The sequence below is a fragment of the Jaculus jaculus genome, chromosome 6, assembly GCF_020740685.1.
Source record: "Jaculus jaculus isolate mJacJac1 chromosome 6, mJacJac1.mat.Y.cur, whole genome shotgun sequence".
NCBI classification, from domain to species: domain Eukaryota; kingdom Metazoa; phylum Chordata; class Mammalia; order Rodentia; family Dipodidae; genus Jaculus; species Jaculus jaculus.
In genome coordinates this window covers 17,065,471-17,078,362 of record NC_059107.1, presented here as the reverse complement: position 1 = coordinate 17,078,362, position 12,892 = coordinate 17,065,471, and the positions used below count along the sequence as shown (strand labels likewise).

General features: G+C 47.3%; 1 protein-coding gene across 3 annotated transcripts in view; it reads left to right on the top strand.

The window, feature by feature from the left end:
• The window catches only part of Atp10b (ATPase phospholipid transporting 10B (putative)), a 227,472-nt gene that overhangs the window by 121,030 nt on the left and 93,550 nt on the right, over window positions 1-12,892 (top strand). The window contains exon 1 of one of the 3 annotated variants that reach the window (XM_045151429.1): window positions 186-747. The exons of the other annotated variants lie outside the window; for them this stretch is intronic. Within the exon in view, the coding sequence (XP_045007364.1) occupies window positions 362-747 (386 nt within the window). The 5' untranslated portion in view covers window positions 186-361. Of the gene's footprint in view, window positions 1-185; window positions 748-12,892 lie in introns of those variants that run through there. 3 annotated transcript variants of the gene reach the window in all.

The following is a 12,892-nucleotide window of genomic DNA, read 5'->3' as shown; positions in this document are numbered from 1 at the left end:
TGGTTTTTAAAGCCTTGGGTTTCCAGGTAAAGAATCCTTGCTTCGCTTACGTAATCAGGCAGGCGTTAGGACCCAGAGTTGGTGCACCTGTTCCCTGGCTGCCTCCGTGAAAAGAGAAGACACCTGTGGCTGTGGTGACGTCAGCATTCCAACAGGTGGAGTCTCAAATGGCAGCAGGAAGTGCCCTGCAAACCCTTGCTCTCTGAGAGCGCTTCTCTCCCCATTTCTCCCGTGGGGTTTGCCCACTGGCTTAGTGGCTTCAGTTTTCCTTTGGAAAGAAGAGGGAGAGATTTCCAACAAAGGAGACAAGCAAGAGATGAGAATTAAACTATGAGAATTAAAGAGGCGAGAGTGAGCAGAGATGAGAAAGGAAGGGAAGAAAAGGAAGAAGAGGAAAGAAGACAAGAGGCGAGTGGTGGTCTCCAACCTGCCTTTCGAAGGACGGCCCCACAAGGAGAACCCCAACCGCCATTATGTGGGGAACGCGGTGAAGACGAGCAAGTACACCGCGCTGTCCTTCTTGCCCAAGAACATCTTCGAGCAGCTGCACCGCTTTGCCAACCTCTACTTTGTGGGCATCGTGATTTTGAATTTCTTCCCCGTGGTCAACGCGTTCCAGCCTGGGATGAGCATGGTGCCAGTGTGTGTCATCCTGGCCATCACCGCCTTCAAGGATGCTTGGGAAGACTTCCGGAGATACAAATCCGATAAAGTCATCAATAACCGAGAGGCCCTCGTGTACAGCAGGTAAACAGCCCGAGCCCAGCCCCAGCTCCCCGGACCTGCCTCCCTGTGCATAGAAGGGAACACGGGGGGCTATCATCATTTCACCTCTCAGGGGAGAGTTATCAGGATCCTGTGAGGCTTTCCAACTTAGAATGTCTTTATTGTGTGGCACGCCCTATGAAGTTCCAAACTCACCCTGCCTCGTGAACTTTACGTGAATTTCCATTCCTTCTTTGCTCAGTGAGCGTGGGCTTGTTTGAGCCCTCTGAGGACCCTGGGAAGGAAAATCCGCTGCTATGGCTGGTTTGCATGGGCGCAGTAGTATTGTGTTAGAACAGTGCTGGGAAACACTGCCTGCCTGAACCCTGCATCCTGTCCACATTAATGATGTGGTCTTAGGCAAGTGATATGACTTCTCTCGGGTCTCATGTTGTGACTCATAAAATTAGGGTGGCTGTAAGACTGGCACAAGATAGTCCTGGGACCTGCTGAGCATTCTGCATGGCATATAGTAAGTGCTCAGTAAGAATAAGTTGCAGTAAATTTTAAAGTGTCACACTCCTATCTGCTGCCCCATTCAGACTGCCTTTGAGCATTTCTGACCTGTGTGAGCACAGTAAAAACTGCATACCATGGTCTTGCCACACTACTAAGTACACATGGGAGTTTTACAAAGGTGCCAGTGGGCAAATGATCAAGCTGACATGTCTCCATTAGGTAATGTTTCATTAGGACATGTTTTCATTTGGTAACAGCAAAGGACAGAGTTGAAGTGGATCTCTACTTCGTGACAACCTACTGAGCCTGGGGTCCGTGACAGATCCTGAGAGAGGCCTGAATGGCCAGCAGTGGAGGGCTTAACTTCTTATCAAATAGGACGAATGTCTGTCTGGCTCTTGGAGCACTCTGGGTCTGTCTTACTGTGAACGTTATTGCTAGCTTGCTGTTGCCACTGGTCAGATGAAAGGGGCTTTCTTAGAGGTTTGTGCTCCAACAAGTTAGGATCTGCTTACTTCAAGTTCTCTTCCCTGGGGAACGAATAGGCAAGTGAGTTGGAATTGGCTTATGAGCCAGGCTCTACTTGAGAAGCTATGCCTGGGGGGAAGCGTCCAGGAAGACCCTATGTGAAATTCCACGTTCATCCCTCAGGAGCATGGGAGTTTGGGGCATCTTTGCTGCTGGGGTCACAGTTGTATCGCTAGGAAAATCTGACGGGATTTTTCGAGCTACATCTAATTGTCTTAAGTATTCTGCACACCCTGGCTACCTAGAGCTAAGGTGCAGACATTCCTCGTCTTTGAGTAAGGCTGTCAGAAGAGGAAGGACTAGGGCTGGCGTGTAATGCCTTCCCTTGAAGAGGCAGCTTTGAAGCAAGCACTGCGTTTCTCTGGGCCAAAATCCCCCTGTCATCAGTTTTTGTTTACCTCCTCGTGTGTGTCCAGTGAGCACTCTCACAAAGGTGACCGGGGAACTGGTTATTGGGGACTGAGTAGGAGTAGTCCACAAAAAATCTGTTCCTGGTCCCCCCTCACACCCCACATACTCTGACAGAATGTTCTAGAATAATCAATCTCTTCAAGGTTAATCTCAGTCTCACCTGGGCTGAGAGCCTGATCGCCCTACTTCCCTAGACCAGCCTATTGTTGTTAACTGTTCTCAAAATAGCTTCCAGGAAAGACTGGAAAATCAAGATCATAATCTAGAAAAGACGTTAGCTGGGTGTGGCCACACACACCTGTAATCACAGCACTGTGGTGATTGAGACAGGAAGATCAGAACTCTATGGCTATCCTTAGCTACATAGTGACTTCAAGGCTAGCCTGGGCACATGAGACCTTATCTCAAAGAAAATAGGCAATCTAGAAAAGATGTTAGTCAGCTCACTTGCAGGGAAGAACATAAAATGACTTCAGGAAATTTCTCCAAGGGGGTGAGGCAGGAGGATACAGCTCAGTGATAGAGCACTTACATGCCCTTAAAGCAGCATTCAGAATGAAGGAGACAATGAAATGGCCTTTATTTTCTTTTTAATTAAGTAGAAACTTTCTATGGACACATCATGTGTTGTCCCAGCATCTCCTTCCTCAGTGGGGTTGCCGATTCCCCATGCGGTTGTGGGTTATGAGCTGTGAGAGAAGCGGTCAGCCATTGTGGGGAAGGGGCAGTGTCTCTGTGGCTCTTACATTCTTTCTGCCCAATCTTCCTCAAAGTTCCCTGAGGGGTAGTTGCATGTTTTAAGTCTCCTTTAGTGATGAGCTCTCAGCAGCTTCTGGATTCCTGACATGGTGGGCTTTGAGTGTCCTCGGTGTCTGTCTCCATCACCCAGGCACAGATCGTCAGGTTCACCGTGGAAGCCGCGCTCCTGCTTGTTCTCATCAATCCCCTGTGGTTTCACCTGAGCCCTGGCTGCTGCATGAGGGGTGCATCAAGAGAGGGTCATTAACAAGATATCCAGGCCTAAAAATGTATGATAGTCCTCGCAACCCATGAGATACACGGTCAAGAAATCGTTGATTGAACTAGTGTTGCTTCAAGCTCACTCGGCCTCGAAAATATTGCTAATACTGAAGTGTGGAGAAGTTTACTTTCTTTAGTAATAGCAAGATAATTGACGACGAGAACTAGGCAGGTAATTAAACAAAATGGAGCCACTGAGACAATCAGAGCAGAAATGGATCCACGGCACCAGCGCTGGCTGGAATGTGATGGAGAATGGTGGGGACGCTGGGCAACCCGGGAGGGCCAGGCATCCGTCTACGCAGGCAAGGTGCCAGACTGAGTTCATTAAGGGAAGTAGAAGTTGTTATTCTGTTTAAAATAATCTGACTTTTCAGTGTTTCTGAAAGATATATATATATATTTTTTTGTTTGTTTGTTTTTGATATCCAAGCACTCCAGAGTCTCTGCGTAAAAAAAATAATTGCATTCTCCTGAGGTTTCTCCTTGGCGAGTGGACAAGAGTGGGCAGAGAGCGGGGCGGGGCTTTGCGCCACAACAAGGCAGGAGCCGGCTGCCCGCCCCGAGGTCCGGTTCTGCAGCCTGCCATTAACGCTACTAACAGCCCAAGAGCGACATTCACAGCACTGCATCACTTTCTACTTTTGTAAAGGCCTTGCCCTTTGTTGTGCTCTATAAAATAACCGGCCCTGCAGCCCAGTTAGCTGGGGAAGTAACACCACTCTTGGACCGGATAGTGTATTGTTAGTATCATGAAGGCTCCGGGGTGACTCCCATAAATCATCTGATTCTGTTTATTTCAGCTGTCTTGGCTGAGGCGTCCTCTCCTGCAAGGGGCAGAAGCCTCAACCAAATGTATACCCATTGGTAAAAGGGGATAGGAATGTGTTGGCTTAATCTCGACACATGACCTGAGCCGGCACATACAGCTCAGTCTGCATTCTAGATCCACACGCATTCAGCCCCTGCCTGGTCACCCTAACCCTCAGGGAGCCGTGCTTCCCGGGATGGAGCAAGAGGGCGGCAGGAGCGCCAGCCCTGGCAACCGCACATGCCAACCCACAGGGGGAAAAGAAAACTATTTCTGCTGACCCTCTTAAAAGGCCAAAGAAATGGACTCTTTTATTTTATTGTTGTTTTTATTTATTTAACAGAGAAAGAGAGAGGATGAGTGTGCCAGGGCCTCCAGCCACTGCAAACAAACTCCAGACACGTGCACGCTCTTGTGCACCTGGCTAATGTGGGTCCTGAGGAATCGAACCTGGGTCTTTTGGCTTTGCAGGCAAACGCCTTAACTGCTAAGCCATCCCTCCAGCCAGAAACTGACTCTTAACCCCTTCATAGCTCAGTGACCCTCAGTGGGGCATGTGGCCATCCCTAACTCAATCTCTAGGGGTAGAAGATGGGATCATGGTGATAAAGTTACACCTGAGCCATAGTGCTTATCCAAAGATCACAGGCTACCAGGTTTCAGGAAAGAAATAAAAAAAAAAAAAAAAAAAAAACTCATGAAAAATTTAAAAAGGAAGTAATTTTCAAGACAAGTGAGAAAACATGCTGCAAAGGCCACATCCATGTACACAACACAATCACTTTTAAGCGCTGCTGATTCTTTGTCAGTTGCTCTCTAAGTGGGGACAGACACACCTTGGGACATTGTACACTAGATTTCCCCAAAGTTCTTCTAACTTGGAAGTAGATTGGTTTATGGGGGAAAAAAAATAAAACCTGGGAGAAAAGCACTAGAGATGCTACAGATATATTATTATTTTAAGTGATAGAAGCCAGATATCAATGACATGTGATAGAGTGTCAGGCAAAGAATGCAAGATTTTTCCCCAAGGAACACATAGGAGCTTGTACCTTAGGCACTGGTTCTGCATATTTTTGCTCAGATTTCCACGTTTGGGGAACTGATGCTTTTCTTTTTTTTTTTTTTGTTTTTGTTTTTTGTTTTTTGTTTTTTGAGGTAAGGTCTCACTCTGGTCCAGGTTGACCTGGAATTAACTCTGTAGTCTCAGGGTGGCCTTGAACTCATGGCGATCCTCCTACCTCTGCCTCCCAAGTGCTGGGATTAAAGGCGTGCGCCACCACGCCCGGCTGATGCTTTTCTTTTATTTTTTGCTTTGTTGAGCAATTGGACACAAGGGCCCCTGAAATTTTGCTAACTACCTAATCCCATACATCACCCCATCTAGACTTGTTGGTGCTGTGAGGAAACGTCTTCTACCAAGAGCAGAAGCCTTGTTAACAGAATTACAATCCTGTTCGAGCATTTGCTTTTAATATAGCAACGGTGCTTGTGGTCGAAAGGTGACCTATTAATCAGATTTATGGAATGACTTCAAGGAGAGATGACTTCCAGAATTATATTAGTTTAGCTTCTCCCAGGGCTCAGTTTAATGAATCCAAAAACCAGACCCAGCAAGAGATCTGTATTTTTTGTTTTCAGCTAGTTTAGGAGAATTGCATTTGTGTTCAGAAACCAGCCAGTATGGAAGGAGGGAGGAGAACCAAGGAATTCCAAGGTGGGTTTTGTCCCCAATTTAAATGCTACCCAGATTATCAATAGCCAGTCACTGGCCTATTGGCCTGTTCAGCAAATACTGATCGGTGTGGGAGTGTTAGGGTAGCAATGCGCTCTCAGACCACAGGGCAGGGGTGGGGTGGGTTTCAAAATCCACTGCAGTGTCTCATGCACTTTGGTCACCTGTGTTCAAGGGAACATAGTGCTGGATAAGATGTGGTGGCTTGTCTTGGCAATAAACAAGGCCAAGGGAAGCTTTCCCAAGTGAGGTGACATTTCAGCGGGTCATCAAAGAAGGAAAAATGTTTGGCCAGACAGCAGTGCCTATCAGTTCCCATCCTGCCCGTGTGTCAGCTGAAAGGTACATGTGGCTCATGCTGACATCAGAAAGAACAAGGCCAAGAAACACCAGAAAGCTTAGGGAAGAGTGACAATGTCGTTATTGTGTTTCTGTCTGACAGAGTTTCCCTTCCCGAAGGCCGTTGGCTGCCCTGACACGGTAACTCCTTGTGCTTTGGAGGAGAGGCCAGCCCTTGGGAGCACGGTGCTGGTCGGCTGCTCAGGCCCTGCGCCCTGTGTTGCCGTCAGGTTCACGTTGCTGGCGGAAAGCACCCAACCACGAGCAGCTTATGGGGAAAAAGGTTTCCTTTGGCTTACAGACTCCATGATGATAAGGGAAAATGATGGCATGAGCAGAGGGTGAACATCACCTCCTGGTCAACATCAGCTGGACAACAGCCACAGGAGAGTATGCCAAACACTGGAGAGAGGAAAGCTAGTTGTTATAACACCCATAAACCTCCCCCCAACAATATACTGTCTCCAGGAGGCTTTAATTCCCATTCAGAACACCTAAGTTTATGGGGGACACCTGAGTTACACTACCACATCCTGGTTTGGGCACTTGCCATATGTCCCACTTGTATTCCCAGTGGACAACCGGGGACTGTGTGACCCAGAGGTGCTGACTCTGGTTACTTCGCTAAGTATCTGCATGACCTAGAGGAGCCACTTCATTATTTGGGGCCCCATTGGTCTCACCTTTAAATAGAGCTCAAAATCTCTTAGGTCTGTGTTGTGAGGAAAAAAAAAATACTCAGATGACTTGTAAGAGGGCTTGAAAATAATTTTGGCATAAAAACAAACTGTAGAATACAAGGCTGGGCAGGCAGGATGAGGCATCCTCACCCTGTTACACTGGACACTTCTAGAAAGCCTCTGGGCATGGTCAGAGCTGCCACCTTGGTCACGTGTCGTGACTTGATCACTTGCACCTCCAGTTCAACCTCTAAGTTACGTGTTCCGACCCAACTTCTAGCACGGCCTCAGCCTGTCAATATACTCTGTGGCCCCTATTCTAGGATTTCCATAAATAGTAGAAAGCCGTGAAGGAGAGAAAGTGATTGACAGGGTAGACTTCCGACCTGCCCAGGGCTATCCTAATATGAATGTAAAATCATACACCCACCTTCACCCCCTCCCCCAAAATGACATCCTCCAGTTGCTTCCGGTACTAAGTAAGACAATGTATGTGCACGCGCTTGACATAATACCTAACATTCAGCAGCTCTTAGGCAATAATAGCTAAAATATCGCCAAGGAGAGTTCTAGAAACTTGATAACCAGGAATCACCATGAACTTGACCCAACAGGAGTAAGAAAGAAAGGCCATTGGCTGGAATTTGAAGATGTATGACAGAAGACAAAAATTCTTTCACTTGACTCCAAGCTCTAACACCCCAGTAAACAGGCCTCCAGGGAGCAAGTGAAAAATGCAGGCAGTAGAGAAGCAGCTGGTGCCATCTGAGGCACAACCATGAAAAGTGCCGCTGGCTAGAGGTCACAGACCAACAGACCGTGGCACCCAGCCCTCAGGTCTCTGTTCAGCATCTGGAAACTGTGGCTCCCCTCCCTCCAAAGTGTCTGTCTTGCAAATGTTCCCCACACCACAGCACTCCCTCAGCCTCACCCTGTGCTCACAGAAGGCTATAAACCACTTGGGCTAATTCAGCTTGTCATTTCAAGGGAGAATGTGCTAAGGTCCCCAAAACTCACAGGAGAGAGACTCATAAAACAAGAGTTCAGGTGTCCCTGAAACGCTGCACTCTTGTCACCAGAAATGATGTGTCTCTCAGCGGGGGTGGATTTGTAGCCTCTGTCTTGTCATTATAGAGCTCAGAATTCCAAAAAGTAACATTTATGTCCTCAGCCTTTGCCAGCCTTTCATCACCTTCTTCCCTGGCTTCTCTACCTGGTACCTTATTCCCAAATAGAACCTTTAGGCCACATCGCACCATGATGCCTCCACACTGCCCTTCTTGAGTCCTGGTAAGACGCAGTTGTGTGACCCAAGTTAGATAGCCCTTCTGGGCCTGGGTTTTCTCATCTACAAAACAGACGTGATGATAATAGCAGAAGTTCTCTCATGATGAAGCAGTTAAATGGTCATGTCCATCTGTGTAAGGCAATCATGAGATCATGTTGTTATCAGAGGTCTCCACTAGGGAGTCTGTAATGAAGAGAGACCAATTGGATATTAAAATGGCTTTCAAAGGCTTCCCTTCTGTCTGGCGTTCAAGATAAATCTATAAGAAATCAATTCACATTTACCAAGCACTCACTATGCCAGATTCTAGATGCATAAGGTCTAGAGCTGGGACCTTGACCAGTGCTCAGCAAGCTTATCACTTATATTAAAATAAAAGATGCATGAACCAGCCACACAACAGGAGCACAATATGCAAGGAACTGTGACAACGAGCTACACACCATTGATGTTCATGCCTGGAAGTGACAAGAGAAAGGTAGGGTTTGGACCTTCAGGTGTCACTGTCCCTCAGAAGCCCCAGGGTGCGTCTCCAAAACCTGTAGCCAGAATATTGCAGGAAAGTTCCTGAGACTGCCCTGTCCTCTGAGGATAATCACCATCTCTTGGCAACAGCCTTTACCCAGGTATACTTCCTGTATGTGGCAGCCATGTGGTCTAGGAGTCCAGTTCAGGTAGGAGTCCTGTCTCCTACTGTTCCTCTGGTTTCTATTATTTTTTTCAAGGGCCTCTTCAGCATCTTGAAATATAACACGCCCCCCCCCCCCCCACACACACACACCACCACCACCACCACCACCAAACACTCCTATGGTCTACAAGTAACAGGGAAGTTCAGGGGGAAAGAACCAGCCAGTTCTACCGGCTCTCTTCCCCAAGCCATCCTTACTGACCTCCCTTAAGTTATATGCCATCTTCTGGGGCCAGATCAGCAACTAGGGCCAAACCATCCTTTTAAAACCTTACTCCCTCTTACCAGTCACTTCCTCCAGCCACCACGCCCCACACCTCATTTATATTAGCTTGCAAAATAGACAGTTACAGACTGGGGAGATGCCTGACCAGTTAAAGGTACTTGCTTACAAAGTGTGGTGGTTTGATTCAGGTGTCCCCATAAACTTAGGTGCTCTGAATGCTAGGTCCCCAGCTGATGGCATCTGGGAAAGTAATGCCTCCTGTAGGCAGTGTATTCTTGGGGCAGGCTTATGGTCGTTATAGCCAGCTTCCTCTTGTCAGTGTTTGGCACACTCTTCTGTTGCTGCTGTTCATTTGATGTTGGCCAGGAGGTGACATCCACCCTCTGCTCATGCCATCATTTTCCTCTACCATCCTGGAGCTTCCCCTCAAGTTTGTAAACCAAGAGGAACACAAGCTGCTCTTGGTTGGGTGTTGTCTGCCAGCAATGCGAACCTGACTACAACACAAATCCTGCCAGCTAAGGTTCACTTCCCCAGGACCCCAACTCACAAAATAACACATGTGTCTGGAACTGATTTGCAGTAGCAAGAGGCCCTAGTACACTCCTCTTAGCTCTGTCTCTGTATCTCTCACAAATACATGATAAAAATATTTTTAAACGTAGAAAGGACTAAAAAAATAAAAGATAGTTAATATGGTCTCTAGTCCCCTGTCTCCACAGCAATGACCCTTTCTGCCCCAAGCTAGGAGTAGCTATAATAATAAGGTAGGAAGCTATGAATATCATTTCTTGTGAAATGAACTTTAATTACCACAAAAGAGACCTTTACCCTGTTTGACAAATGCTAATTAGAAAGTTAAGTAGTGAGCTCAAGGTTATCGTATATGAATCAGGTAGCTCCATGCTCTACGTCCAGCGTACCTGATTCCTGTGCTCCTAACAAGTGCGACACTGCCTCTCCCTCCACACACTGCTGTCCAGACAACTAGGCATAGAGCAAAGGCCTGACTGAGCCACTTGCCCATGAAAACAGCCAGTCGGAGCTGTGTGACTCCATACCTTAGCCAGCTACCTCTCTTCCTCCCAGACTCAGTTTATCCATCTGAAGAATGGCAGTTGAATTATTAGAGATCTGTCCTACTCCCTCAAGTCTAGATTTTTTTTATATTTATTTGAGAGAGACAGAAAGACAGACAGACAGAGATCATGGGCATGCCAGGACCTCCAGCCACTGCACATGAACTCTAGATGCATGTTCCACTTTATGCATCTGGTTTGTGTGGGTCCTGGGGAACAAGGGTCCTTTGGCTTTGCAGGCAAGTGCCTTAACCGCTAAACCATCCTTCTGGCCCTCAAGCCCAGATTTTAAAGAAGCATATTTTTGGAAACTTGTCTTAACAGCCATACTAGAGAGCCCAAAGTGTCCATTTTTATTAAGTGTGGTATCACTGCTTTTTCCTTGGAAAGGTTTGGATTTTTAGAGTCTGTGTTTGCAGCCTGTTTCCTGGACCCCCCAACTCTAAAGTGTACCTATAATCATAAAATAGCACAAGGAACGAAAGTACAGGGTCTTCAGGGTGGTAGGAAGCCTTCTCTGTGCCATGAATAGTTACTTTCATCATCTTCATCATGAATGTAATGGATACTAAGTGGCAAGCCCTAACTCAGAGCCTTAGGTGGGTCATGTCACCAGGTCTCTTGCCACAACTCTCAGAGGCAGGTGACTTTAGGTGGCAGATAAAGAACAAAGGGTTCCAAACGATTGGTAATGTGTCCAAGGTCACACAGGGCTGTGACAATGAAGCTTGGATACAAGCACACTCTTAATCCCTATGCTGTACTTCTTCCTGGGAGTCCTCCCTGACTTCAGATAGCCACATGGAATAGTTTGGGCCTTACACTCAAGCTTGTTAAAGTTTAACCCAGGTAATCTTGTCACCCACTGTGAACTGCAAGTTGCACAAAACAGCTTATCCTCCTGACACGTTTCTGTGTGAGTTCTCCAAAATGCTTTGCATAAAATCCGGTCCCAGGAGAAATGGGCCCTCTAAGCCTCCCCTCCTCCTCTGCTTCCCCCTCTCACCTGCTTCCCCAAGGCACACAGTTGGTTACAAGCCTCTCTTGCTGTTTATTTACCTCTTAATAAGCCCTCTCTTCTCTCGGGAAGCTGTTTACCACCGCGCCACTTAACTTCTCCTCCAGGCAGAATCTGCCAGATGGAGTCTTCACCCCTAGCCACGTGGATTCGTCTTATTTTTAAACAGCAGCCAGCAGCACGCAGAATGAAAATAGCTGTCAGCAGCCAGGTGCAGACTCACTGGGCAGAGGACGAGCAGGAGCGTGTGGACATTTCCACCTGGGGCAGCTCTTCCAAACGGGCAGATTAATGAGGGAATGACTCCCGCTGGAGGCTCCTGGCCAGCAGCTGGTCTCATCCGGGTGTCACTCCGTGCTTGCTTGCAGAAGCACACCACTTTCACGCCTCAGCTAGATTCTGTCACTCCTCACCTCCCTTGGCTTGATGCCCTCAGGCTGTGTGTCCCTGTCCCTGGCTTCTCCACAGACATGCTGATGACAACCAAGGGGACAAAATGGGACCCCCAGAGCATTGGGCAACCAGCTGGCCAATCAAGTGGGCTGGCCAAGTGCTAGAGGGAAGTGTCCCTCAAAGTCCAATGAAATATACCTCATCTGCCAATTTCCCTGAGCCATGTTGGGTTCTTTTTAGGTCTACCTCAGTGATGAGGTCTTGGGAGCCTCTGTGTCTCTGGATCTCTGGTTTGGTAGGAATTGAGAGTTCTCTGTGTCTATCTTCTTCACCCTTGTGCTGGTACCAGGTTCACCAAGAAAGCAGCACTCTTGCTCATTTTCCCACTGACTTTGTGGTTTCAGCTGGGGCCCTGGTGAGGTGCGATGGGGGATTGTTAGAGCCAGAAGTTGGGACATTATGCACAGAGACAGTGCCTCTTCCCCATAACCAATGGCCACCCTCACAATGCGTGACCCACAATCCTCAATGAGGAGGGTCTGGGGAGAACAGAAAGGAGGCTAATGATAGTACCAACATGGCTGTTTAGACACTGAGTATGTACTAATAAAGAAAAAAATGAAACATACCTCTGATTCTATAACATAACTACAGTTAGCTTACTATAACATCATTCTCAAATGGTATACCTACTGGTACTCATTCTAAACTAAGTGGCCCAAAATCTTTTTTTTTTTTTTTTAATGAAAACTCCAAATACATGTTGATCCATTAACTCTGGCACCCTGGACACTTGTCAGGGAATCCTGGAGGTATGTGGGCCTGTTTCAGAAGCACAGGTTCTGGTCACTGGTTCCCGTTGCCACATACCAGAACTTGCAGTGTTGTTTACTGAGATCTGGTCCCTGTTTTCTGGATGTGGTTTGGATTTTTTTTTTTTTTTTGAGAATTTTATGTTTGCATGTCATTGTTACCTGAGCCCAAGCCATAAAATATATTCGTAAGATGAAATAGTAGAAAGAAGAAACCATGGAGCCAGGAGCTGTGAGGTGATGTCTACACTGTGGATGTGCATTGAGAGTATCCCAGTCCAGTCCATAGAACGGACTGTTTATAAACATGTACACACCCTACACTCATCCCCAAAGCCCTCTGTCTTCCATCATCCTAACCCACACCCCACAGCAAGCAGCAGAGTCCATTATTGAGAAGGGCAGAATGTGAGTCATGGCTGCAGACAGAGGTGCTTTGCCATGGCTCTGCTATGCCTCTCTGTGTAGCAAACCCAGCCAGCACTTGCCACAGATTATGGCCCCAGACAGCTCTGGACGTGCCAGCCACTGGGACATTTCTCAGGTCAAAGGTGTTTTATTTGCACTTGATTTCAGATGGAGGTAGAAGGTCAAGATTATAGCAATGGGCAGATATCTCATAGCCCCAGAGGCCTTC